The 26,393-nt window shown below is 51.1% G+C and overlaps 3 protein-coding genes across 4 annotated transcripts; 2 read left to right on the forward strand and 1 right to left on the reverse strand.

The window, feature by feature from the left end:
• Positions 1 to 2,531: 2,531 nt before the first annotated feature.
• On the reverse strand, positions 2,532 to 4,560 carry LOC103821935 (mast cell protease 1A-like). Its single transcript, XM_009096887.4, has 5 exons — positions 4,403 to 4,560; positions 4,169 to 4,316; positions 3,833 to 3,968; positions 3,322 to 3,573; positions 2,532 to 3,094 (listed from the first exon to the last, which is right to left on the reverse strand). Exons 1-5 carry the CDS (start codon positions 4,464 to 4,466, stop codon positions 2,960 to 2,962), a joined length of 735 nt encoding a protein of 244 aa, XP_009095135.1. The 5' UTR covers positions 4,467 to 4,560; the 3' UTR covers positions 2,532 to 2,959.
• Positions 4,561 to 7,215: 2,655 nt separating this feature from the next.
• S1PR4 (sphingosine-1-phosphate receptor 4) lies at positions 7,216 to 10,307 on the forward strand. Its single transcript, XM_018921816.3, has 2 exons — positions 7,216 to 7,330; positions 8,185 to 10,307. Exon 2 carries the CDS (start codon positions 8,334 to 8,336, stop codon positions 9,537 to 9,539), a length of 1,206 nt encoding a protein of 401 aa, XP_018777361.3. The 5' UTR covers positions 7,216 to 7,330; positions 8,185 to 8,333; the 3' UTR covers positions 9,540 to 10,307.
• Positions 10,308 to 11,277: 970 nt separating this feature from the next.
• NCLN (nicalin) lies at positions 11,278 to 21,429 on the forward strand. 2 transcript variants are annotated; one of them, XM_050986217.1, is made up of 15 exons: positions 11,278 to 11,517; positions 14,821 to 15,131; positions 15,338 to 15,482; positions 16,069 to 16,163; positions 16,378 to 16,458; positions 16,651 to 16,754; positions 17,027 to 17,115; positions 17,249 to 17,388; positions 17,765 to 17,943; positions 18,144 to 18,231; positions 18,330 to 18,368; positions 18,771 to 18,934; positions 19,516 to 19,569; positions 19,660 to 19,738; positions 20,914 to 21,429. In XM_050986217.1, exons 1-15 carry the CDS (start codon positions 11,337 to 11,339, stop codon positions 20,971 to 20,973), a joined length of 1,809 nt encoding a protein of 602 aa, XP_050842174.1. In that variant the 5' UTR covers positions 11,278 to 11,336; the 3' UTR covers positions 20,974 to 21,429. The 2 variants fall into 2 exon arrangements, with proteins under 2 accessions (XP_050842174.1, XP_030088076.1); XM_030232216.2 differs by having other exon boundaries at positions 11,279 to 11,517; positions 14,941 to 15,131.
• Positions 21,430 to 26,393: the final 4,964 nt, after the last annotated feature.

Raw genomic sequence — 26,393 nt, forward strand, 5'->3', positions numbered from 1 at the left:
ACAAAGTCTCCTCCTGACATCACAGACATCCTCACCCCTGCCAGGGACTTCTGCACTCACTCATTCACCAGAGCTAATTAGTGGAACCCTAATTGTGGAACTTTTTTATTTCTTTTTTAGGGTATGTAGTAATAATTTAATGAGTATTATTGTTATTAAGGTTAAATTGTTGTTGTAAAGTTTGAATATTTTGATGGTAAAACTGATGAGATTGTTGTTTGTGGTGAGGAATTCTTAAGGTAAAAAGAGTATTAGTTATAGTATTTTTTTTATGTTGGTAATAAGAGTATTAGTTACAGTATTTTTTGTTTTGGTGAAAAATTTTGGAAGAGAAGTGTGATTGGGATATGTATTATAAAATATGATTCACTGTGTTGCTGGATTGCATTTTATAATTTTATTAATATATTGAATAAAGATTGGTGATTAATTTTAGATCAAACAACTTTATTTAACCTCTGTCTCCATCACCTCCCCCTGGGAGCTCTTGGCTCTCCCTGCACTCAAGAGAAGCCCCCAGAAAGGAGCTGGAAGGAAGGAGAGGAAGGCTCAGGGAGAGCCTGGGGCAGGCCAGGGGAGGAAATTCAGACTCCAATGCAGGAGCTGTCTGAGAAGAGCCCTTGAGCATCCTTTGAGGGGAGAACTTGTCTTTGGCATCACCCAAAGGGGGGAAGTTTGGGTTACCCTAGAGCAGGGGACAAGGATGTGCCCAGCAGCCCCACAGCAGCCAGGACTGGTCCCTGCCCTCTCCAGGAGCCAGCTGGGCCCCACAGGGAGGAGAGGAGGAAGTGGCTTTGGGGTCAGGCACTTCTGTGAGCCCAGGTCCTTCAAAACCCTCTCAGCTCAAGCCTTTCTGTGTTTCTGCCCAGGACATGGTACAGAAATGGGGATGGGCTGTGGCTGCAGAGCCTGGGGCTGCTGTGCCTCCTCTCTGGGATCCTAAAGCCCTGACCTGGTGTTTAACAGTCACTGCCTCCATCCTAGGGCACAGAACACAGAAAATCCAGCTCCCTGCAGCCAGGGGAGCCTCTTGCAGCTCAGAGGGATCAGCCTGCTGTGCCCTGGCAGGACCCAGGACATTCCTCTGGCTGCCCTGGGTGATTCCAGACCCTGGCAAGGGGCTCAGAGACCTTGGCACAGAGTCAAACACACCTGTGCCTTCAATTTTAGTCCATGGAAATAATTCCCAACTCTGTGTGAGGATTTACAAGCTGCAAGAGTTTGAGTAGAATGACAGTGAATTTGTCACAGGGTGAAAAAGGAGAATTTTGGGGTTTTGGAATGGGGGTTCAAGAGGCAAGATAGAGGAATTTGGGTGTGTCCTGTCCTCCTTCTTCTTGTCCTCCATCTTCTGCTGGGATGGTGACACTTTTGGGTTGGTTTAGAGTCAAGACAGACTGTCTGACATAGATGATAGGTATTGGAAAATTATTGAAAATAAAGTACATGTAGGTTTTAGTATAAAAAGTTAACACCACCCCAAGGGCAGGCACTGTGCCACAACCCAACCTGCTGGACAGACCTCAGCAGGGCAGAGAAAGAATGGATAAGAGATAAGAGAAAATAAACAACCTTGAAAAGCAGAACTGACTTCTTCTCCATTCACAAGGCTGGGAAAAAAAAGACTTTCTAATATCTCAGGGGTCATCTCAACCACAGAAAACCCAAGAGTGCCCTGTGAGCTTGGTGTCCAGGCTGCTCTGTGCCCTGGGGAATACCTCTGAGGGAGCAGCCTTCTCTCAGCAGAGACTGAACCCTGAGAGCCCTGGGCACTGCTGCCCGTGCCCCCAGGAGGGTGGCACCCTGCTGAAGTGGGTGAAGGGATTTGTGCCCATCACTCTGCCCATTCCTACCTGGGCAGTTTCTCTCCTCACAGCTCACCCATCAGCAATTGCAGCTTCTTTGAGTCAGGTCTCATAAGTTCTTGGAGGTCTATAACACACCCAAGAGATCTCAGCTACTTTTGGGGGCATAAAATCAGCTGGATGGCTGCTGTGGCAGTGTTGGAAACAAAAAGGTTTAATAAAAGGCAAAATAACAAACAGAAAAACTGAGTCAGGTGCAAGAGGTCCTTGCTCCTGGTAAAACACCTCACAAAAGGGATTAGTTTCTTTGTTCACTTCTTTTTCTAGTCAATTGCCCAGGCAGGATTTTTTGGCTTCTGTCTAATTAGCTGTCCTTAAGTTTGAGGTGAAGTTCCCCAGGCCTATGAGGTGGCCTTTTCACCTAATGGAAGAGAGAAACTTCTGGGCTTCTTTTCTTTTTGAGGGGACACAAGATGGTTTTGCCACTCCATCAATAGGAGCCCATTGTTGTACTCATCATCCCTGTGACCCCAGGAAGGGCAAGCCCAGCTCTTGTTTCTGATTCTGCCACAGCCTGAGGATGCAGAGCTGTGATTGCTGCTGTCCCTGCAGCCTCTCAGGTGCAGCAGCCAGAGCCTCCCTCCTCTTAAATGTGATTTAAACATTAAACATGTGATTTAAACATTTCTCTCTGTGGCAAGGCCACAAAAAACACGGCACACACTGGGAGGGGCAGCTTTGAGTTTACTTGAAGTGCAGCAGGGTCCAAGCAGGAACAGGGTTATCTCTGAAGGAAGTGGGCTTTCTTGTGGCACAGCTTCTTTTTGTGCCATCTGGGGCCATCTCTGCTCCTGCCAGGGGGTTAAACACAGCCCTGAGACAGGCAGGGACAGACAGCAGCCCCAGAACAGTGAAGGGCACTCAAGTGCCCTGACCAAGTCACTTGGGTTCCTGAGGAGACAGCAGGGAGCTGAGCCTTCAGCAGGGGCAGGAAGGAAGATCTTGCAGTGTCCAGGGCGACAGCAGAGCTGGAGAAAGTGCTGCCACTGGCACTGCCACTGGCACTGGCACTGGCACTGGCACTGGCACTGGCACTGGCACTGCCACTGGCACTGGCACTGGCACTGGCACTGGCACTGGCACTGGCACTGGCACTACTTCTTCATGACTTTTCTGATCCAGGGCAGGTATTTGGAGATGCGGGTGTAGACCCCGGGTGGGGAGTTGTAGCCAAAGGAAACGATTCCTTGTGCCACTTTATTGCACACCAAGGGCCCACCAGAATCTCCCTGGGGAGAGATGAAGTTGATTTTAGAGGTCTCTTCCCTGTGGTAACAGATTTGGTCCCTCCCTGCCCTGGGGCTCCGTTCCTGCCTGGGCTGTGAGCTGGGCTGAGCTCCACCCCTGTGGCCAGGACATCCAGAGAGCCAGTCCTGATGGGGACTGTGACCAAACACTTGTCACCTGCCCTGGGAGCTGCTCCTGCTCCCAGAGCATCCCGTGTGCCCTCCCATACCTGGCTGGAATCCTTCAGCTGGTGGAAGCTGCCTGCACAGACCATGCCAGAATCCAGGTGTGGGTAGAAAAGGCTGCATTTCCTGCGGCTGTAGATGGAGACTTGGGTCTCAAAGAGCTTGTTGGTGGCTCTGTCCTGGTCGATCAGACCCCAGCCTGCAATCGTGCACTTGGTGCCCGTGGGGAGGTCACTGCCCGTCCTGGGCAGGGGGATGGGCTGCACGTAGTCATTGAGAGTGGCCTTTGATGTCATCTGGGGGAAAGCAGGGGGTTCAGAGAGGGTTGTGAGCAGGACATTTGCTCTGCAGAGGCAGGGAGGGTCTAGCAGGTTCTGCAAGCTGCTGTGAGAACCACACGAGGCTCCAACCCCTGCTCATGGCTCCTTCCCAGCTCCCTCCCAGCCTCCAGCTCCTCGGGCAGGAGCAGCTTTGGAGAAGGAGCTGACAGCCAGGACGAGCTCTGCCCAGCCCCTGGTGGCCCCCCAGCCCCTCTGTCCCCTCAGAAGTCCTTGCCTGCAGCAGCATGATGTCGTTTTCCATGGTGCTGGGGTTGTATTCAGGGTGCTCGTGGTACTTGAGCACCCCCCGGACCTGCTGGGATTTTTCTGCTTTGTGGATGTTGTGAGCCCCCAGGATGACTGTGGTGTTCCTGGCCATGGCAGAAGGAGGGGGAAAGGGGAAATCAGGCTGCGTGTCACCCCCCCAACCTCATTTTACACATTGTACATTTTACAGGCAGGTGCAGAGAGCTGCCCAGCACAGCAGGGACCTGCTCCAAAATCACTCCAAGGAAGGAACTCCCAGGCTAGGGAAGAAAGAAAGAGATAAAACCCCCGGATCAATACTCACCCCAGGCAGTGTGCAGCTGACATCACCCAGTCAGGGGCCACCAGGAAGCCCCCACAGTTCCCCAGATCTGCTATCTTCAGGAAGGCCATGTAGGGGTGTGAGTGGGGCCGTGCCTCGTGGCCACCCACAATCCCACCCCGCAGAGCACCTGCAAGAAACCCCAGCCCAGCATGAGCCAGGGGCTGCTGAGAGCCCCAGAGCAGCCCCCTGAGCCCCAGCACAGCCCTGACTCACTGGCACTTGCCCAGGGGCAGCAGAGCAGGAGCAGCAGGGCTGGCAGTGCCCGAAGCTGGCACATCTCTGCCTGCTTGGGTGCAATCCTGAGTTTGCCGGTGGCCAGGAGCTGGTTTTATAGCCTGCAGGCAGCTGTGCCCAGCAGCCAGGAAACCATGTGCAAAGGGCTGATTGGGCTAATCAGGGCATCTCTGGCCTGGCCTGCTCAGTGCCCACATGCTGGCATTGATGGGTGATAGCCCAGGGTGGAAAGGCCAGGGCAGATAGAGCCTGGCACAGCACAGTCACACCCTCAGGGGGTGCTGGCAGCAGGACTGAGGTGGTTTTGAGGTGTGATTTCATATTTCTCCCACACTTTCTGTTTAATGTTTTTGCCTTGAGGAAATGTATGGTTCTAAAAAAAAGCCACTTAAAAAAAAAAACAATCAGAAAAAACTTGGCCATTTAAAGTCATGAATGTGGTCTAGAGGAGACAATCCTGAAATTTGCCCTTTCATATTCTTGTTTTCCATTGAGAAATGCTCTGAAGATCCTCTTTTCCTACAGAGATCCACCACCACCATCACCCAATTCAAATGAAAGGGCACAACAGCTGTGCCTGGGATGGTTTTGGAGCACTGTGAAAAGTCAGATCTGCAGGGTTTGGGTCAGCCCAGGTCAGAGGGACTTTCCTGGCTCTTCTTGGCTCCTCTGGGGCCAGAAGTATCCTGCCAGCTTGGGGACTGGGATGTGGGAAGTGCTGCTCTGCAGCAGAAGAGACCAAAGCAGGGAAGTGCAACCACCCAACTGCTAGGAGTGATCAGTCATTTTTAAACCAAGCCTGCTCCACCCTTCCTGGAGCAGAAAAACACCTGCAAGTGGGTGCCTTGGGGCCATGCAGAGGGGGCAGGATGGGTGCATGAGCAGGGAGAGATTTGGAACAGAGATGGGGATGCCTGATGTCCATGAGCCAGCCTGGGGGCTGCCTGACAGAGAGCTCGCCACAGAGCTGAACTCATCTTCTGGTTTTTAAAATCTTAATATCTGAAAACACAAGCTTTAATCAGAACTGTACAGAAGCACAGCAGGAAAACCTCAAGAGGAATCATCGATGTTTTATCTCGTGTTTGTAATTTGCTGTCTTTGCCCTGTAGTTACTTATGGGCCCCCAACAATCCATGGCTGGAAACCCTCCTGGGAGCAGCAGCCTCAGGACAGGAGGGAAGGGCAGGCCACAGGGAGCTGAGCTGCTCTCCTGCCCCTCTCTGACTGCAGACAAGTTCCCCTCTCTGAGGCCAAGGTGTTTTGGCCTTCCTGTTGACCTCTGGAGGGTTCCAGGGCTCCTCAGCTGAGGTGCCTCCTCTCAGCATGCATCCATAGCTGCTTCAGGCATGGAACTGGAGCAGGTCCACAGGGCTTCAGCTTCCCCTGTGTGTCCCCTGGCCCTTCCCAGCCCAGCACTCAGAGCCACCAGGCACTTTCAAGCACTTTCAGGCACTTTCAGGCACTTTCAGGCACTTTCAGGCAGATTCTGGCAAATTCTGGCTCTGATCTGAAGGGAAGAGATAAGAAATGTTGCAGGAGGGGGTGTCCCCCCCCCAACCCACTTGGCTTCAAAGAAAGAACATCTGAACTGGGATGGCAGCAGAGGAGAAGGGCCAAGGTCCAGCTCAGGCTGTGGCTGCAGAGAGCAATGGGGATGAGACAGAGCAGGAACTCTTCTTCATCTGGGGGCTCAGACCCCATCAGCCCCCAGTCAGGGATGTGTTTGTGGAAGGGGCATTTTTTAGGAAGATCCTTTGTTGTTTTGCTGGTCCAGAGATCCTGAACACCAAGGGTGAGGGGGTCAAGCTGCCCCAGCAGCTCATCTGCTTTGAGCAGAAGGGTTTGCCTGCCCCAGGCCCATCCTCTCCACAGATCTCTGAGGAATCCCTGAGACTCCTCACACATTGCCAGCTCTTGGGGAAGCTACTTAGAGCCCCTGACAAGGCAAGTTTCTCTATTCTCTGATCTTTCAGGAACATTCCACTGTTGGACAATACCTTTTTCCTGACCCAGAGATAACCCAGATCCAGACCTAGAGACTCAGAACTTTCTATCAAGCCCTAAAAACTCTCTACAAATCCATTACCCAAAACCAAGCCCTAAAAACTCTCTACAAATCAATTTCCTGAACAGACACATGAGCTGGAGGTTCTCCCTGAGGCAAGAGCAAAGCTCCCAGGGGGGATGTGCCAGGGTCACACTGACCCTTTGGATTCCAGGGGTCTGGGCAGGGTTTGGGGGTGATCTCCTGGTGCTGAACGTGCAGCTCTGCAGTTGTGGCCCAGCCTTCCTGCTGATTTCTGCTCCTCCAATCTTGGGGTCATCTGCTGACCTTATCAGCGTGAGTTTCTTTCCACACTGCTGATAGAAAAGGTCGAAACATCAGCTGAAATGGTGAGGGTGGAGGATGGAGCCCTCAGCTTTTGATGAGAACCACTTTTGCTTGCACTTGGCTTCCTGCAGAAGCCTCCTTTGCATTTTCCTCTTGTCAGTGCTGCCATCCAGGCTGGGATCAGTCCTTCCAGGGATGGGTGGGCTCCCTGGACAGCTCCCTGCTGAGGGAAGAGCTCACTGCTCTTTGCTTTCAGCCTGGGGACATCTCCATGGCTCCCTGGCAGTCTGGAGTGAGAGCCCAGGGACAGCAGGGCTCAGCTTCTGCTGAGACCCTGAGTTAAAAGGTGCTCTGCTTTTCTTTCATCTCTGCCACTCTGCAGCTGATTTGGGTGGGGTCCACCCTGCACATAAATGTGGTTGATGTTGTAACTTCCCCTTTTTTCGCTTTGGTAGGTAGAAGCCTCACTTATTTTGCACAAGGAGCTGTCTCCACTACCTGCACAGTGCTGGGCCTCAGGCAAGGAGCTGGAGAGCACTGGGGCAGCAAGAGCCCCCCACAAGCCATGACAGGTGAGTGCAAAGGCAAAATCCCAGCCACAGTTCCAAGGAATAGCACGTTCCAAGGCTCTCCTGTTGAGTTTTGCAAACAGAAGGAATGAGGCCAATGCTGGAAATGAACATTTCAGCCATGCTCTGGTTCCTTGGTTCTGGTCTCAGCACCTTGTGCCTCCTCAAAGGTGAGAAGCAGCAGGTTTTTGCCTCCTTCCCTGCCTGTGGGAAGGAAGATCCTGACCCATCTCCAGCAGGTGCTTGGTGAGTTGAAGGAGTAGCTGCAGTGTCAGGGCACGTGCTCAGCTTGGAGCAGCTTTCCTTTGGAGTGGAGGGGCTGAGGCTCAGCTGCAGCCCCACAGGTGCCAGGAGCTGCTGCACAGGCAGGATGGATGTGTCTGGATGTGTTCTGAGAGAGTGGCAGGAGCTGGGCCCGTGGAGTGACAGTGGATCTTCCTCCTGGAGAAGGAAGAGGGATGATCTGAGCCCAGGGCAGCTGAGGAAGAGGCAGTGGCTCTCTGCCAGGCTCAGGGGTGAGCTGAGTAGCACAGCAAGGAAAGCACTTTGTGTCTTGAGCTGTCTGGGTGCTCTTACCAGCACGTGGATCTGTTCAGGCCCCCAGACCCCAACCATCAAGGTGTTGCCCCGTTTGGCACAGCCTGCTCCAACCCTGGCACGTTTCTCCATTCATGTCACACCTTCCCAACCACAGCAAAGCTGAGAATAACCAGACCCTTACCCAGAAATGATGACAGCTGTTAGAAGAGATGTCAATACTGGCAGTCACAACAGGAAACTTTATTAAACAACAGGAAGCCCATGCTCATGGGTGGACTTACAAAACACCTCACCCTCCTCTCCCCTTGCTCTTTCAGTGCTGCAGGGCTGGCAGACAGGACTCTGACTCTCACCTCCGCTGAGCAGGGCTGGCTCCAGCCCTCAAACAGAAGATCTGCTCTGCCCCCAGCCCCACCTGACCCTTCCTCCATCGAGCACCCCCTGAGTGCTGACCCAGGTTCAGAAGATGGCTGCTCCAGTGCTGGGCTGGCTGGTGAACGGCTCCCTCCTCCTTCCCCTGGACTCTGCTCACCTGCTGGCCACCAAAGCCTCCTGCCTGCAGCTGGCTGCAGCCAGGAACATCAACATCATCCTTCAGCACTACAACTTCTCGGGCAAGCTCAGCAAGCGGCACTCCAGCGACGAGGGCATGGGGCCGCTCCGCACGGCCTTCGCCATCATCAGCTGCCTCATCATCCTGGAGAACCTGCTGGTGCTGCTGGCCGTGCTGCGCTGCCTGCGCGGCCGCCGCTGGGTCTACTCCTGCATCGCCAGCATCACCCTCAGCGACCTGCTGGCGGGCATCGCCTACGTCTGCAACCTCTGCCTGTCGGGCAGCAAGACCTTCCAGCTGTCCCCGCAGCTCTGGTTCCTGCGGGAGGGCGTCCTCTTCGTGGCCTTGGCCGCCTCCACCTTCAGCCTGCTGGTGACGGCGGTGGAGCGCTACGGCGCCATGGTGAGGCCCATCGCGGAGAGCGAGGCCAGCAAGACGCTGCGGCTGCGCGGCCTCATCGCGGCCTGCTGGCTGCTGGCCCTGCTCATCGGCCTGCTCCCGCTGCTGGGCTGGAACTGCCTCTGCGATTTCCAGGCCTGCTCCGTGCTCCTGCCGCTCTACTCGAAGAATTACATCCTGTTCTCCGTGGTGATGTTCAGCGTTATCCTCCTGGGTATCATCGGGCTTTACATCTCCATCTTGCACCTGGTGCAGGCCAGCTCCAGGCAGAGCTGCTCCCGGCACGGCCGCCGGCGCTCCCTGCGCCTGCTGAAGACGGTGCTGATGATCCTGGGAGCCTTCATCCTGTGCTGGAGCCCCCTGTTTGTGCTGCTGCTCTTGGATGTGTTCTGTGACACCGGGGCCTGCAGCCACCTGCACAGCCTGGACTGGACGCTGGCTCTGGCCCTGCTCAACTCGGGGGTCAATCCCGTCATTTACTCGCTGCGGAGCGTGGAGGTTCGTCGTGCCGTGGGCAGCCTGCTGTGCTGCTGCTGCCTCAGGGCTGGGCTCTGCAGGCCTGGCACCTGCGTGGCCATCTCGGACATCAACTCTGGCTCATCCACGGAGAGCTCCCTGCGCTGCCGGGACAGCTTCCGCAGCGCCGTGGCCCAGAACGCTCGGCCCAGGGCGCCTCTGTCCAGCAACTCCAGCATGATGAGCAATCTGCCCAGTCTGTGAGGGGCCAAGAGGTGCCACACAGCCCCCAGGACCTCACGGTGCTGCTCCTGGCCTGGCAGGACTGCAGCAAGGCTGAGCAGTTGTGAACTGGGCCAGGCTTTGCAGTCCCATCAGACTGGTGCAGCACAGGGACAGGAATTGCTCCTAGAATTGAGTGAATGACACAGGCACATTTTGGGATGGACACTCTGCTGGGACAGCTGCAGTGCTCACGTTTTGTGTCTGTGCTTTTGGGTGAGCAGAGGTGCTGTAGCTGCCCACCTGAGGGTGTTTTGCCCCAGGGCATAGTGGCAGATAGAGTGGATTTTCCCAATCAGGTGGCCCTTCCAAGCCTTTGGAATCCTTTTGGACCTTCTGTGATGGGCAGAGCTGCTGGGAAGGAATGCAAGCTTGATGTCCTGCCCAGCCTGAGGATGGCAGAGGGCTGCAGCCACAGCCCAGACTCTCCCCAGGGTTCAGAGGCTGGGCACTGAGCCAGGGCAGATGCTGTGACCATGCTCAGAGCTGCAGTGACAGGGCTGGCACTGGCACAGGCACAAGGAGGTGCCCGAGAGACTGGGGAGCCTGGTGCCATCCTGGGCCTGAAGACATGGCCAGCTTGTGCCTCAGATCCCTGCTCTTCAGTTCTCCCATGTAGAGAATAACCAGAGCAGCACCAAATGCCTCCTCTCACCGTGCCAGAAGGACACAGAAGCACTGGGGGCTCACATGAATCCTGCTGGCCCAGCCCCTCTGCAGGAGCTGAGCATGCAGCCCATTTGTTTTGCAATAAATCAGGGTGATCAGAAAGCCTTGGGTTGATTTGCTTCTATTTTTTTCCTCTGGAGGCCAGGGACTGCCTGGGGGATGTTTTTGTAGTCTGGGGATAGCTGGGGCTGCCCTCCTGTTCTCAGGACAGGGGGATTGCTCTGCTCCGGGGGCAGCAGGAGCCTCCTGCCTGCTCCTGTTCATCCCATCCTGTCTTGTCCTGTCTCATTCATCCCATCCTGCTCCATCCTGTTCATCCCATTCCATCCCATGGATCCCACCCCACCCCATCCCATCCCATGGATCCCATTCCATGGATCCCACCCCATGGATCCCACCCCATCCCATCCCATCTCATGTATCCCACCCCACCCCATGGATCCCACCCCATCCCATCCCATGGATCCCACCCCATCCCATCCCATCCCATGGCATCCCATGGCATCCCATCCCACCCCATCCCATCCCATCTCATGTATCCCACCCCATCCCATGGATCCCACCCCATCCCATGGATCCTACCCCATCCCATCCCATGGATCCCACCCCATCCCATCCCATGAATCCCACCCTATCCCATGGATCCCACCCCATGGATCCCACCCCATCCCATCCCATCTCATGGATCCCATCCCATCCCATGGATCCCATCCCATGGATCCCACCCCATCCCATCCCATCCCATGGATCCCACCCCATCCCATGGCATCCCATGGCATCCCATGGCATCCCATGGCATCCCATCCCATCCCATCCCATCCACCATCCCATCCCATCCCATCCCACCCCATCCCATCCCATCCCATCCCATCCCATCCCATCCCATCCCATCCCATCCCATCCCATCCGCTGGGGGGCGCTCGGGAGCGCCAGGCCGGGAGGAGGGCGCCCCCTGCAGGCCAAGGCGGGGCGGCACCGCGGCCCGCAGGGGCTGCCGCGACTACAATTCCCAGCGCGCCTCGCGGAGCGAGCGAACTACGGGTCCCGGCGTGCGGCGCGGTGCGCGCCGTGCGTGCCGAGCAGGCCGCAGTGCGGGCCGGGGCCGCGGCGATGCTGGAGGAGGCGGGCGAGGTGCTGGAGTCGGTGCTCAAGGCCTCGTGCCTCCCGCTCAGCGTCCTGCTCTTCGTACCCGCCGTGCTCCTGCTTCTGGGGCCGCCGCCCGCCGCCGAGGCGGCGCACGAGTTCACGGTCTACCGCATGCAGCAGTATGAGCTGGGCGGGCAGCCCTACGGTGAGGAACTGCACGGCCCGGCCGCGCTCGGTGCTGCCGGCAGCGGCTCCCTCAGGGGTGGTGGGGCCGTGGGAAGGGAGCCCCGAGCCCGGGGAGCAGCCCAGTGTAGGCCATGAAGCCGCGGGTGGCCCGTGGAGGGCGGCCCGGCCTAGGGGAGGGCTCGGGGGGCTCCGGGAGGCGGCAGCAGCCGGGCCCGGGGCCGGGCCCAGGCGCGGGGGAGGCCGCAGGAGGGCCCCGTCTGGCCGGCTCTCACTGCCCAGGCTCAGCACGAGCGGGAGAGGGGCTGGGAGCTCCAGGGGGGTGACCTGGAGGTAGCCAAGGACCCCTGTCTGTGGGCTGAGGGCTCTGTGTTCTGAGGGTCCAGCTGCATCCCTCCTGCATTGGGTAAACTCGGGTGTGAGCTCAGCTTTGTCCTTTTGCCTTTGGCTCCTTTACTGACAGGTTGATTCTTCTTTGCTCTTCATCCTCCTCATCCTCAGCTCTGTGTTGCTTCAGTGGCTCCATTTCAGAGCCCGTCCTCCCCCTGTGTTACGACTGACCTTTACTTCCTCTGCTCTCTCACTTGCAGCCTGCTGGTTGTGCAACACCTTTCTTTGGGTCAGAGACACGCCCTGTTCTGCGAGTCCTTGAGGTGCTGCAGCCCTCAGCCTCCTCCCCTGTGTGCCCACAAACCCAGAATCAAAGGTTGTTTCTGGGTCTTCTGTAGAGATTTTATTCCAGGCCAGGGCATCTGTTCTGTTTGTGAGTGACTTTTGTTATAGAGTTAACAATGAACAGCCTCACATTTCATTTGTGCTGTCCATGAGACACCATCTCTCGTTCTTTCAGATCTTAATAAGTTCAAATATATGAGATATGAAATGCAGCTGTGCCCGTGTACTTCTTAAACACTTCATGCTTCTGTTGGCTTCTAAAGAAATGAAATTAATTCTGGGTTCTTCCATCACAGTTTCTCAGAAGGTATCCACATCTTGAGGGCTCTCTTGCTGACAGCCTCAGGAGCTCCAAGGCAGGCCCTGCATGGGGGTAGGACTCTCTGTCTCTCTCTCTCCTCAGCTGCTGGGAGCTGTTTGCTGACAGGCTTGGCAGGGATCTGATTCAGCTGGCTTTCACTTTGCTTGCCCCAGTGCCCCCTCTACCCAAATGCCCACAATTTTGTGACCTCCTGAAAAGCCAAGTGTTATTTTTTTAAGATGCTTCCAGTTAACTTTTTCTGCTGTTTCTTTTCCTGGAGCCTTTTAGCTCGGTGGGCTGTTTCCTTTGTTCCTTCCTGCTCCCTTTGGGTAGCCTCTGTTCCTGTTCCTTCTGTGTTCTGAGATGTCCTTCAGGATAAAAGCTGCATTTCAGAGCAGTCTGAGTTGCAAGGGACCCACAAGAAGCACAGAGTCCAACTCTCAGAGGGAATAACCCACCGAATGATCAAACCCATAACCTTGGTGTTATTAGCACCAGCTCAGCTGAGCTGATATGTTGTTCTAGATTCTTGTATTTTTTCCAAAAATACCAAGTAACAGGTTGCTGCTCAGCCTCTTCTTGCAGAGGGAAGAGTTTTTTGTCAGCATCAGTCATGGAGCAATTTAAGACAAGCTTGGACTTCCTCTAATACTGATAGAAGAGAATTCTTTACTTTGTAAATGAGTGATTTACATTTACACACAGGTCTCTGTAGAGAAACTACAGGAAAATACTGTTGTGTCTGCTCTGCTTCGATGTCAGAGAGAGCAGAACTTCAGGTGCACACACTGCTGTGTTTACACATCATTCCTTTGGGAATGGTGCAGGGATTATCCTCATTTTGAACTGTTTGTCTCTGGTTGGAGTGGGGGTGCTGTTAATGTTTGTGTGTTCAGTGTCAGAGGTCTGTGGGGAGAATTCACATTGTGCCTGGTGTCTCTTTCTGGGTGTGTGGCCCTCCCTGATACTGTGCAGGGGAAATGCAGATTTTTCTTGTTTAGGTGTTTCTGTGACCTTTGACAAGACCAAACTAATGGCAGAGTTAAAAGCCACGTTTAAATCTAGTTCTTAGCAATGCTCCTGTTTGACAGAGGCTGGAGAACAATGAACTCTCCAGTGGATGTGCCTGAGTTACAGAAGAAGAAATTGAATTATAAATTTGAGGGTGGATTTGACCCTCTCTATTTGCACAAGATGTCCTTTTGGCCCTCCCTTGGGGAATGCAGGAGCTTCTGGCAAGCCTGCTGTGCTCCCAGAGGATTGCATTTCCACGGGGGGGATTTGATCTGCTGGAACTGAGAGCAGGAGAGGGTGAGCCCTGAGAAGCAGCCTGCTCCTCTGTAACTCTGCCAGCCACAGAACCTTCCTTGGGGCTGGGTGAGAGCAGCCCTTGGGGTGACAGGGGCCAGCCTGGTGTCCTTGGGGTGACAGGGGCTGGTCTGGTGTCCGTGGGGTGACAGGGGCCAGTCTGGTGTCCTTTCATCAGCAGCTTGATCCTCCAGCTGGGGGAGGCTCTAGAGAGGCCGGGCTGTGTCCAGGTGTGTTGGTTATTAGGTGCAGGTGAGCAGACAGGTAACCTGTGTGTTGTGTTGAGGAAGAAGACTTGGAAGGTGAGGCTGTGAGGTGTGGAACAAGGGGGGTCTGGCAAGATTTCGACTGGAAGGTGAGGCTGTGAGGTGTGGAACAAGGGGGGTCTGGCAGGATTTCGACTGGAAGGTGAGGCTGTGGGGTGTGGACAAGGGGGGTTTGGCAGGATTTAGACTGGAAGGTGAAGCTGTGGAGTGTGGACAAGGTGGGTTTGGCAGTTTAGCTGGAGGTGAAGCTTGGGGTGGAACAAGGGGGTCTGGCAGGATTTCGACTGGAAGGTGAGGCTGTGGGGTGTGGACAAGGGGGGTTTGGCAGGATTTAGACTGGAAGGTGAAGCTGTGGAGTGTGGACAAGGGGGGTTTGGCAGGATTTAGACTGGAAGGTGAGGCTGTGGGGTGTGGAACAAGGGGGGTTTGGCAGGATTTAGACTGGAAGGTGAGGCTGTGGGGTGTGGAACAAGGGGGTCTGGCAGGATTTAGACTGGAAGGTGAGGCTGTGGGGTGTGGAACAAGGGGGTCTGGCAGGATTTAGACTGGAAGGTGAGGCTATGGGGCGTGGAACAAGGGGGGTTTGGCAGGATGTAAACTGGAAGGTGAAGCTGTGGGGTGTGGAACAAGGGGGGTTTGGCAGGTTGTAAACTGGAAGGTGAGGCTGGGGGGTGTGGAACAAGGGGGGTTTGGCAGGATGTGGCTGCACAGGAAAACCCACAGACCTCTGCTCCATCTCGGACGAGGACAAGGAGGCGAACTCATCTTTCTGCAGCTTCTGGCCTCTCTACAGCCCATCAGACTGTCCTTGGGAGCATTGTGAGCAGGAGGCAGGCTGGAGCAAGGGGGAAGGGGTGCAGTGCCTTAGCAGCCCTCCTGCTTTCCCTGCTGGCAGGCACCAGGAGCGCCGTGCTGAACACGGAGGCGCGCACCGTGGAAGCAGACGTGCTGAGCCGCCGCTGCGTCATGATGAGGCTGGTGGACTTCTCCTACGAGCAGTACCAGAAGGCTCTGCGCCAGTCAGCCGGGGCTGTGGTCATCATCCTGCCACGATCCATCTCCTCTGTCCCCCAGGATGTCGTGAGGGTAAAGGAAAAAGTTTTCTTTCCCTTTCCATAGGAGGTGTGTTGGAGGGAAGCTTGTTTGCTGCAGGGCTGGAAGATTCTGTTGTAACGCACAACAAATCGTATTCTAATTTTAAAACTTCTCTCTCTGCTTTGGTTGTTGATTTTTTTTCTTGACACCTTTCGCGTTTAGCAGATGCTAAGTTTGTGTCTCGCTTAAATCTTCAGCAATTCATGGAGATAGAGCCAGAAATGCTTGCTATGGAAACCATTGTGCCAGTCTACTTTGCAGTGGAAGATGAAGAGCTGCTGTCTATCTATGAACAAACACGGGCTGCTTCTGCATCACAGGGTTCTGCCTCAGCTGCAGAAGGTGAGTTCTAGCAAGGAGGAAAAAGTTTTGAGGAAGACGGGCCTGTTCCCACCTCTGGGAGGAGTCTGCTGTGCACCATGAAGCAGTGTTCTGTCACCTTTGTGTTTATTCTGTCTTTGTCAAAGTGTTTAGAGATTCAGTGGAAGAAAAGCACGGTATAAGAAAACATTACTTGACTATATTTGGACATACAGTTGCAGGAAGTTCTCAGTTTCACAGTTTCAAGCAAGGTAGAAATCAAAATTAGGTGAAATTAATATTGAAAACGTTAAGTGATAATGGTGTGTTAGTAGAAGCACAAGTCAGTTTGATGCTTCCATGTAAATGATATGACTGTCTTATTGACTTGCTGCTTATGACTAATTTTAGTACTGCTGGGGAAGTTTTTGACCAGCCAGAATACTGGGATTTCAGGACAGAATGAAAAAGCACCAAGACTCTGTGTCATTGCATAAACACCAGTGACAAGCGACAGGGCTTAAATGGTTTAAAGCTGGTCTCTCCAAAGCTCAGTTAGCGGGGGAAAGGAAGGGATGAAACTTCCCCAGGTGTACATTGTGGGGGTTTTTTGGTGTTTTTGTTTCAGTTCTGCTGCACACAGCAACTGCCAATGGTTTCCAGATGGTGACCAGCGGGGCTCAAAGCAAAGCTATCAATGACTGGCTCATCCCCAGTGTGGAGGTGAGTTGTGGATGGATTCAAACTGGCAACATTGATGAGGTGACTTCTTTTATTGGGGCTTTATCAGACATTTGGTCAGGGGAGTCTCAGCCAGGTATCTGAAGTCCTCACAACTGAGGCCACAGCAGACTCAGCAGGAATGTAGAAGTCAGGCTGTCCTTGTACAGGTACACAAGAGGTGATGGGGAGTGACACTGCTCTCTTGCCTCTGCAGGGAAGGCTGACAGGGCTGGGTGGAGAAGACCTGCCCACTGTTGTGATAGTTGCCCACTATGATTCCTTTGGAGTGGCTCCAGTGAGTATTTTTTTCCTGCAGCTCTCTGTTCCTGTCCTTTTTCCCTCTGCCTTAAGTCTGTGGGGCAGTTTCTGTGTCTTTCCTTGGCTTTAAGGCTTAAGTGGAGCTCAGCTGTGCTGTCCTGCAGCTGTTCTGGTAGCTGAGAGCCAGTGTAGCTTTGTCACCTTGTGTGTGTCCCACCTCATCCTGCAGTGGCTGTCCCACGGGGCTGACTCCAATGGCAGTGGAATCTCAGTGCTGCTGGAACTGGCCAGGCTGTTCTCTCGGCTCTACACCTACAGAAGGACCCATGCTGGGTGAGGAACTGCTCTGTTTGGGGTTAAATATGTGTAGCTGACACGTGGAGGGGATGATGTGGGAAGCAGATTCCATCCTCAAGCACTGGGAGCTTCCCACTTTAAATTTCTCCTGCCATTACCTGAGTATGTGCCACGTGGGGAGTGGTAATGGCCAGTTTGCCTTGGATGTCAGGTGCAGGTGGTTGTGATTTCACCACACCTCCAAGGCTGAGTGCAGGAATTCTTGGAGTGCAGCATGCTAACCCTTTTCTGCCTTCTTTGATGGGCAGGTATAACTTGCTGTTCTTTGCATCTGGAGGTGGCAAGTTTAATTACCAAGGAACTAAACGGTGGCTGGAGGATAATTTGGACCACACTGGTGAGTAAGGGGCTGGTTGTGTTAAAAGTTTATAATTAATTGTCAGCTCTCCTGTGAGAATCCTTGCTTTGTTAGGGGGGTAGAAATCCCAGCACGAGACGTAGCAATAAAAGTTTGGATTTTTCTGTTCCAGATTCCAGCCTGCTGCAGGACAATGTAGCATTTGTTCTCTGCCTTGACACTCTGGGCAGAGGCAATAGCCTTCATCTTCATGTCTCAAAGCCTCCCAAGGAGGGCACCTTGCAGCATGCATTTCTGAGAGAACTGGAGATGGTAAGGAAAAGTTCCTGGGAATTTGGGACTTACTATACAGCTGTCCATGAGAGGAAGGAAGATGTGAAGAAAGGGTGTGCTCTTGAAATAATTCATGTATTGTTTAGCATCACTCGATTTGAAGTGCAGACAAATCCTCATGCCACAGTCCCAAGTGAAGCAGGCTAGATCTGCAAATGCTACCCTGTACAGACATTAAAACAGCTCTTTTTGACCTGAAAATCCAGCTTTAATAATGTCAATAACTGCACCTTACCTTCTGGAGCTCACAGAAGTGGGTGTAGGGAGGCGGGGCAGTGCAGGGTGGGACTCTGCAGTGGGCAGCACCCCTGAATGGTGCTGCCTGCTTGTCCAATGGTTTTCCCCTTGTCCTCAGGTTGTTGCCAGTCAGTTCCCAGAGGTGAAGTTCTCCATGGTGCACAAGAAGATCAACCTGGCAGAGGACATGCTGGCGTGGGAGCACGAGCGCTTCGCCATCCGGCGCCTGCCAGCCTTCACCATCTCGCACCTGGAGAGCCACCGGGACAGCCTGCGCAACAGCATCATGGACAGGAGGTGAGGGCCCTGGCCAGGCAGGGCTGGCCTTCAAATCCAGCCCAGAAACCTGGCCTGACAGCTGCTCATGCTGCTCTGGTGGTCAGGGCACGGGTGACAAACGGTGGGAGTTGGGCTCTGGGTTCAGGCTCAGTGAATGGGGCTGTTTCTGGAGGAAGCTGATGCCATTGGCAAGTTTGTGATCCCCTCTTCTGCTTTAGGGCACGAATAGACACTAAAGCACTGACCAGGAATACTCAGATCATTGCTGAGGCTTTGACAAGGGTCATCTACAATCTAACAGAAAAGGTAAGAGGTGCCCACTATGGCAGTGCTGGCCAGACTTGTCCTGCCCAGCCAAGCTCAACAATAACCTGGGTTGTTTCTTTTTTCCATTTTCCTTGCAGGGAGCACCTGCAGATATGCAGATCTTCACAGATCAGATGGTAAGCACAGTGCATTATTTTTGTAACCTGTGGAACCTAGAGTCTGGGAGAGAGCTCTGATACGTGATTGACTGTTGAGATAAGGCACGAAATGATGACACAGACACTGCTGCTCTCAAGGGGAACAAAAAAGAGCACCTTTATTTTCTGACTCCAACATTTATAGTTTTCCAAAGGTGACAGTGGATTGGAGGGTGACAGTGCCACTTCTCTAATGCCACTGGACAGACCAAGGGTCCATCAATTCTCTCTACCCTCTATGAAAGAATGCAAAACATAGGTTATTTACAGAATTGTGTGTGAGAAAGTTTGTTGAGAGAATATAAACATCAGAAGGCTTACAAAGTTTTACAAAATCAGGGTGACAATTGACTCCCTTTCTTTGGTGGTATTTTTCTGCAGCAAATCCAGCAGGAGCAGCTGGAGTCAGTGATGGACTGGCTGAGCAGTCAACCCAGGGCTGCCCAGCTGATTGACAAGGACAGCACCTTCCTCAACACCTTAGAATATTATATGGGACGTTACCTGAAGGATGTCAAGCAGCACCACGTGAAGGCAGACAAACGGTGAGAAAAGACTTGAAGGAACAACCAGGACATGCATACTGGCTTCCCCCTGGACAGAATTTTGTCTCAGAGCTGCAGTTTCCTGGTTTCTTGACATGTAGCTTTGTTCTTTTCTGCTCTGCTGTCAGTTTTGGTTCATGCTTGGTGTTCTCCCAGAGAAAGCTGCTCGTGATTCCTCACAGCACAGGAACAAGGCCCAGCAGCTCCCTCTGTCTGAAAAGCTGGTTTTTAAACTGTTCCCACTCTGAGAGCAGGAGAAGGCTAATTTTTGGTTAATTACAAAAAGGCAGCTTCCATCCTGCTGAACCTGCTCGGGCTGGAGCTGTTTTAGTGAACAGAGGGAGGAATCTTTCATGTTCAGCCTCTTTGGAGACAGCTGAACACCAGCATGAGTTCTGAACTGTGTCCTAGGGCTTCTGATAGTAGGAAAAGAAAGTCCTGATGACTAAAACCACCTCAAAACCAGTGTGGGAGGTGCTCATGCTTGCCTGGTTGGGTGGACTTGGGAAAACAGCTCTGGGTTGTCCTGACTGCAGGGTCAAGAAGTGCAGCAGAATCTGAAAAATTTCTCCTTTGCACAGGGACCCCGAGTTTGTTTTCTATGATCAGCTGAAGCAGGTGATGAATGCATACAGGTATGGAATTCCCCTGGGCATGCTGGGCTGTGGTCTCACCCCTGGCAGGAACTGCTGTAGCAATTTCATGTGCATTTTTCCTTATTCCAGGGTCAAGCCAGCAATCTTTGACCTGCTCCTGGCTGTCTGTATTGCAGCCTACCTTGGTGTTGCCTATGTTGCAGTGCAGGTAAGAGACACTGATGGATTATTTTCCTTATAAAACAAGGAATTCACACAGTGCCAGCACTAAAGCTGGAATAATAATGCCACTTGTCTGTGCTGTAGGCAGTCTCTTGCCATTCTAAATGCAAACTTGTTTTTTAGAGCTGTTACTTGTACTCAAGGACATGCATAACTCACTTGCTAACCTATTTTGGCTCCAAACTGAATCTTTACAACAAATTTTAGTTACCTTGGTAATTTAAAGGTTTGTAGCTTGTACTATTAGGAAATATCTGAACTTGAGATGCAGCTTAGAAGTGCATCTGCAGAGTTCTGCTTTCTTTTTTCAATAAAACCAGAAATATATCCTGTGTCCACACCTCTGGGAATGGGATACTCCATGCCTTGGCCAAATTAAATGCAATGTTTGTGTGTCAGTGTTAACCAAGACAGTGTGAGCAAGGCTTTGTTCCTGCCTGGGTTCTTGAAGGACATGAATGAAAGAGAAGCTTTTTAGGTCACTCAGTTTTGATCACTTTGTGTCTATTATTTGTTTAGGGAAACCACAAGCATTTAAAATGTGTAAGAATATAAACAAAGGGAAAAACATACTTTGATTTCTATTAGCAATCTTCATTAGTTCTGTTGTTTGAATTTGAAATTATTTGAAGCCTGGATCTTGTTACATCTGTCAAATATCAAATCAAATATCAAATCAACCCCAGCAAAATCAAAAGAAGAATTAATTTCTAAGTCACTGGGGAAATGGTGAAAGAGAGGATTCAGTTAAAGAATTGTGAATTGCTGGGAATCTCTTTGCCTGGTTCATTTTTACCTTCCTGGATCTGCTGGCAGCAGTGTTTCTATAGAGACCAGGAACCTGCATGTGCTGAAATCTGAAGCTTTCTCCTCGCCTTCAGAGGGAACAAAATTGTATTAAAAATAAAAATTTAAAAAATCTTTAACACATCTTCACAATGAGGTGGTACAGACCTGCACAAACACTTCTGTAAGCCATCATTTTCTGTATAACTTGGCTTCCTTGTCATAATTCCTCATCCATCAAGTCCCACTCCATCTTCAGGATGGGTGCTTGATGCAAACAAGGCACTGCATTTGCATTCTGGTATTGTTTGAAGCCTTCTGCTGAGCTGTGTGTTTAGAACTGTCATGGTTACTTTTTCCCCCTTCTGTTTCCAGCACTTTGGTCTCCTTTACAAGATGATCCAGAGATTATCCCTTAAAACCAAGCAGCAGTGAAGCACCAAGTCCCCGACCCAGCAGCACTGAGCCATCGGTGAGCCCTTTGGGAACCTTCTGCCTTCCACTGAACCCTGCTGCTCCTTTTCCGTTGTCTCCTCTTTGCTACTGTATAGAGGGGAGGAAGGCATAAAGAAAATGAAATTTTAACTCCTGTGCACCTTTGAAGTGCTTTTCTTCACCTTCTTCCCCCGACTTGCGCCATGTCCAGTTTTCCTTTGCATTTTGGTGAGGGAGAGGCTGAGAGACTTCAGCAATTCCTGCAGTTTGATTTTTGAGCAGCTTCTCTGAGTGTCACCCAAAGTCCAGCACCTTCATGGACACTGTCACACAGCCAGCCTGGAAACTGAAACTACAGCCTCACGTGGCATCTCTGCCCAGCAAACAAGGACTTGGAGCAGTTGTTTTAAAGAAAAAACCAAAAAGTGCACATGCAAATTAAAGAGAATGCAATGAGCATGTTTCCTTATGGCACCTCTTCCTTGAGTTCACTGCCTGGCTTTAGGGAGTTGTGCTGAGCAAGCAGTGTCTGCAGCAAGCACCTTCTTGCATTTGGTTCATACTCTCCCCCTTTTAGGAGGTGCACTGGGAGTGATCTGGAGTGTTGTTATTATTAAATTACCAGGATGAGGAAAGATTAAGATGGGTTTCTGGCATGAGGGTTCTTGCCAGGGACAGGTTCTGTCCTGTCTCTCTTGCAGGATGCATTTTGCTGTGTACTTGATTTCTCTGGAGATTTTGGGTCCTTGAACAGTTCACAGCTGCCACCACTCTGTGCTAAACTCTTGCTTGATTTTTGAGGGGTGTTCCAAACTCCAGCTGCTGCAGGATCATGTTCTGTGCTGCTCCATGTACTTACACAAGCTGGTTCTGTTGGTAATGAGAGAAGAGCAGCTCAGACATGGAGAATTTATTGAAATACTACAAGCCCTAAGCTAGTTGTAGGTCTAGAAGATAACCCTGAGCACTGTCCTGCCACCCAGCAAGTTTTGAGTCCTTTTCTTTAACCTCTTTGGTGTACATGAGGTCTCCTCACATGCCACGGTGACACTTTTTAAAAATTAAGCTACTACTTGTAATTAAAGCAGCATATCTTACAGAGGCTGAAAAGCTATTTTTGAATTGAGGTGGACCTTTTTTTTTTTTGAATGCAAGGAAAATTCCAGCTGTGGATTCTTGTGTGCACACACCTGCTGTGCACATGCTTGTTAGAGTTGCGGCCAGTCACTGTCCTTTGGATGGGCACCAAAGCACTGATTTCCATCCTCCTTTGTGTATTTTACTCTAATCTCCTTCTTGGAGTACCCTTATCCCATGATTTGTCCTTTCTGCTACTTTAAATATGTAGCAATTTGTTCTTTAAAGGGTCTTGTCTTTTCCAGGAAAGCCTGCTGGTGTCAGTGGCTCACCATGGTGCCAGCATGGTGCCAAGCACTCCAGAACTGTCAGCCACCCAGGGAAATCTGCTTTTTCCTCAGCTTTTGTGAGTGCTCATTTCAAATGTGTCTCTCTGCCTTTTCCTCAGCTTTTGAGTGCTCATTTGAAATGTGTCTCTCTGCATGCACGAAGTGCTCATGGCACTCCTCTGCCAAATGAATTGATAATGACTTCAGAAGTTGCTGGAGTGGCTGGAAGGCAAGCCTTGATTGTTTTCCACTGGTTTTTATGCTCTGCCCATAGAGACTGCATCTGCTGTGCCCTGGGATGCTGCATGCCCTGGGCTGGGTAGGTTTAGAACATGCATGGTGCAGTGGCTCTCTGAAGAACTCTGTAGGCTCTGAATATCTGGGAGTACTTTCAGTTCTCTAGCTGCAATTTCTGGTGTGTTACACTTCAGGAGGTGGTGTTCCCTCCAGTCTAGCAGATTATTTCACCAGTTTTAATGATTAACTCCATTACTTTGCTGAGAAAAATAGGAAAATAATATTAGCAATGCTGCTGCAGCTCGAGTTAACGTGTGTAAAATTTGGCAGTAGGGCAAGAGCAAACAGAACAGACCTGGAGCTTGTTCCTTGCTGTGGAAACTGCCAGCCTTCAGTCTTTCAGGTGAGAAACTCAAAGTTCAGAGTCAAAAACTTCCACCCAGTCTGTTTGCAGAGGCTGTAGCACAAAAAAACCACTTTGGCTCTGTGTGGTCTCAGCAGTGAACTGTTAACACTCCTGATGCAGTGCCAGAAGCCAGTGGAAACAAGCTAAAAAAAAAGATGGATAAGATTAATGAAGAGAATTCATAAACCTGAGGGGCAGTTGGGATGGTACATTGCTCTCTCCCACACAATATTAGTTTGTCCCGTAATCCTTTTGTGTCTCTCTCCTTGGCTGCCATAAAAAGTAGTTTTTACAACAGATAAAAGAGTTTTTGCTTTTGATCAAAGTACACGTGCACTGAAACAAAAATGCTCAAATCTGAGATAGTCAAATCCCAACTTCCTCATAGCTGGAGCAGAGTGCCCATCCTGGGATTGAATTTAAATCCCAACTTCCTCATAGCTGGAGCAGAGTGCCCATCCTGGGACTGAACTTGGTTCCCACATTGTTGTTTCCTTGGGTAAATCAAGAGAGAAGCTTGCCAAGAGCCCCTGAAGCTGCAGCATAACTGATCAATTCAGTCACCAACACAAAGGCAGAAATCCAACAGGTGTTGTGATAAAATAAAAGTTCTCCACAACTTTGCAGAAGAGCTCTGTGTAGCTGATTCTTGTTGCCCTTATTTTTATCCTCTTTTTTCTGAGGAGTTTGCCTGGCCTGTAGGGACGAGCATGGAAAGCATTATATCCACATCCACACTAGTGGCTAGCAGTTGATACTCCTAGCCAGAAATCCTTTTTCTTTGCTATTTATCTGACTTCACCTGTTGTCCTGCTGCTGTCAGAGTCTGCAGCTCACAAAAAACTGGTTTTCCAGCAAGGTTTAACTGAAGCTGTTAATTCCTTCTGTCCACTTCCACCTGCGTGGGCACTGTTGGGAATTGTTTGGGAGTGATTTGGATTCATTGCAGTTCATCTCCCAAATGAGAGGGGTTGGTTTATTGTTGGGAGAGAAGTAATGCTGTGCAATATGAACTTCACTCCTCCACTCAGTGCAGAGAAAATCCTGAAGCCAGAATGGAATTAAGTCTCCCACCATCTGTGGCTGAAAGTCACCACAATCTATTTAGACATTCAAAACCACAGCTATACCCAAAATTGCTGTGGGGCTTGGTTTTGAGGGTGTTTTGTTTGTTTTAAATCTCATGCTCTTACATTGTTCATGGCCCAAGCCCAAATCCCAGGCTGCTCCTTGCACCCCGTGTTTAAGCTGGGTTTTACATTTCATTTGGTCTTGACTCACCAATCTGAAATGCTGGGGCTGCTCCTGGATGTCTCAGAAAATTGGGCCTCTGAGTACTTGAGTGTGGACTCCTGCTTGCTCACTTTAATCTGTTTAGTTTCTATTTGTAGTTACTGCATAGCAACTCCAAGGTTATAATCTGGAATATTTGCAGCTCAGGAAAATGATTTGATTTATCTAGCAATGTTAACTCAATTATTTATCTCTTGTGTGCCCTGAAGAACAAATGTATATTGAGGTGAATATTTAAAAGCTAATAGAAAATTCAATGCCGTTGATTTACATATTTTAGGACTGTAAATGTAATAATATTTAAGTATTTTAACTTTGGGGTTTTTTTATTTGTTTGTCCCTTTTTCCCTTGGAAAATAAACCAAGTGAATAGGTTTGATGGATAGATTTGTCAGAGAACTATTTGCTCACAAAAATGGAATCTCCTTGCATTTTTTGGAGGAACAGACACCTCTACAAAATGGGAGAAAATCTATGTATTTAAAAGCTTCATCCTATCTAGTCAAAAGTAAAATAGTATGACAGAAAACATTTACACACTCCAAGCATGATTCCAGCACCTTGAGGTGAGCAAATTCCTGTTTATTCCGAACGTTTGTGCTCATGTGAAGCAATTAAAGATTCTATGCAAAACAGCTTTGGTACTGTGAAAAACTGGTTACCTCAGCAGCCAGCACTGTGTGCTCATGGAGATTGTTGTGCCTCTGTCCTTACCCAATGCCTGTTTGAACACTAAACTATTTATTCCAATTATAAGCATTGCAAGAGATCTGTTCCCTGAGCATGAGTTTGTCAGAGTCGTGGCCAGAGGTGGGGAGTGGCAGAAGGGGAGAGCTGGATGTGCACTCACCCTGATGCTGAGCTCAGCATCAGAACCCTGAGGGGTTCTCCTTGCCTTGGGAAACCCTTCCAGAACCAGCAGCATGTGGGGCTGTGTGGTGTCCCCACGGTGACACAGGCAGCCCTGTGTCACTGTTTAATAAGAAATAACACAGAGTCATCAGAAGGCTGAGTGGAATAAAATGTACTTTGAACCACTTCTTTTATACACTGATGAATACAGCTGGACCTGATTGGTCATTTAATCATTACATCTCACCTGACTGGAAATCAGGAATCCTCAAAATACATTTGGGGAATGGCTGAGGGAGCTGGGGGTGCTCAGCCTGGAGAAAAGGAGACTCAGGGGTGCCCTGATCACTCTGCAGCTCCTGAAAGGTGCCTGTGCTCAGCTGGAGCTGGGCTCTGTCTCCAGCAGCACTGACAGAACCAGAGGACGCTGCCTCAAGCTGCACCAAGGAAAATTTAGGTTGGATATCAGGGAAAAGTTTTTTCCAGAAAGGTGATGAAGTTCTGGAATGGCTGCTGGGGAGGGGGTGCAGTCCCCATCCCTGGGGGTGTTTAACAAAGCCTGGATGTGGCACTGGGTGCCAGGGTTCAGTTGAGGTGTTGGGGCTGGGTTGGACTCAATGATCTTGAAGATCTCTTCCAACCCAGTGATTCTGTGATTGGCTAATTAACAAGATGCCCATTTATAAACAATCTTATGAGAATAACAAAAAAACAGATATTAGGAAAACAACACCTGCAGGTTATTTTTAATAATTGGCCATCATTGTTTATCTCCAGCTCCATAAAGTCTCCCAGGCCGACTCTGGGAAGACTTACCTAGTTTTCTCTCTCTCTGATCAGGCTGTCATGTCCACAGCCCCACCTGCAGGTCCCGAGGTGATGGGAGCATCTCCCGGTGCCAGCCCTGGTGTCAGCCGGGCTGAGCCTGGCTCAGCCCTGGCGCCGCTCTGGAGGGTGTATCCCAGCCCTAGAAATGGATCATCATTGTTCTCTCCACACAGGTGTCCCCTCTACCTCCTCTGCTTGGAACAGTGCATTTCTGGAGCTGGGGTGCCCAAAATCACAGCCCTGTGGCACAGCCAGAACGGCCCTGGGATGCCCAGGGAATAATTGCCAATAGAGCTGGATGGGACCTGCCTGAGCTTGTCTGGCCCTGCTGCTGAACCAAACAGCAGCACTGTGGTGTTTCACCCCACAGACACTTTTGGCTGGCTGGGTGCTGCAGC

Source organism: Serinus canaria, chromosome 28 (assembly GCF_022539315.1).
Source record: "Serinus canaria isolate serCan28SL12 chromosome 28, serCan2020, whole genome shotgun sequence".
In the NCBI taxonomy this organism is placed as follows: Eukaryota; Metazoa; Chordata; class Aves; order Passeriformes; family Fringillidae; genus Serinus; species Serinus canaria.